General features: G+C 39.3%; 1 protein-coding gene across 1 annotated transcript in view; it reads right to left on the bottom strand.

The window, feature by feature from the left end:
- LOC119585330 (roundabout homolog 1-like) overlaps positions 1–1,069 on the bottom strand; it is a 189,296-nt gene that overhangs the window by 117,365 nt on the left and 70,862 nt on the right. Inside the window, exon 6 of the mRNA XM_037934003.1 lies at positions 161–291. Within this exon, the coding sequence (XP_037789931.1) occupies positions 161–291 (131 nt within the window). The remainder of the gene's footprint in view (positions 1–160; positions 292–1,069) is intronic.

Here is a 1,069-nt window from a genome sequence, read left to right as displayed (position 1 = left end):
TAACTCCTCCCATTTATCATCACAATTCATCTCTTCATGTCACACACCCCTTCCCTCTTTCTCCTCTTTCTACTTCTCCCTTCCTTACCTCCTTATTCTCGTCACAATAAATCACAACAAATCACATTTTTCTCGCTGAATCAAAGGGCCTTCTCCTTACCCTGTACAGCTAGTATAGCCGGCTCGGAGAACCTGGTGCCCACGAGGTTGGAGGCGACGCACGTGTAGCTTCCTTCGTCAGTCTGCAGAGTCTCCGTGAGGATAAGTTTCCCTCCTTCGCCAACATACACTCTGAGGGTAAAGGAATTGAAATGGGTTAATTATTTTGTATTAGAATAGGCTGATGTTTGAGCCAAAGGGAGGGGGGGGTATGGTTATGTGTAGGTAAGTATATGCATTATATGCTTTAGGTCGAAAATTTAATTGGATTAGATTATCACATTTGCCGAATTAAAAGAATGAGCATCCGCACTATAAATCAAAGTAAAATAAATCAGATATATGAGATGTGCAACAATTGGTAAGTTAATACTTGCAATCATAAAAAACTGATATACAGGCAATGCACGTTAGGCAAATACACGCGCAACAAATGATAGCCTTATTTGTTCAAACACCGACAGCAGACGCGTATAAACATGTTCGTGTAAACATCAAATAAAGGGGTAAACATCAAATGAAAACACATAGGCAAGAAACAGCGGGAAATAAACACTGATTTCCCATTCTCAGAAGCAAGTAAACACTGCTCCACCCAAGGCAATATTTACGATTTGCTCGTGCGAAAATAAACAGATGAAAAACTTTTTTGTCAACAAATTTGGGGGAGAAACTTTTGACAAGGAAGATCAGCCTTCAAACACAAAAGATGAACAAATAACCGAAAAGACGGTTCGAGGAATTTTATTCGTGTTTTCCTGAAATTCTGAGAACTCGAAGAAACATTGTTAAGAAGAGAAGAGTGAGATAATAAGAATAGGAATAAGACCAGGGTAAACAACAGGTAAGAAACCACATGAGCCTATAGCAATCATGGCCGACGTCTTTAAAATCTTTTTCCTTCTCTGTT

The sequence above is a fragment of the Penaeus monodon genome, chromosome 19 (genome assembly GCF_015228065.2).
Source record: "Penaeus monodon isolate SGIC_2016 chromosome 19, NSTDA_Pmon_1, whole genome shotgun sequence".
Taxonomy (NCBI): domain Eukaryota; kingdom Metazoa; phylum Arthropoda; class Malacostraca; order Decapoda; family Penaeidae; genus Penaeus; species Penaeus monodon.
This window is presented reverse-complemented; position numbering and strand designations above follow the sequence as displayed.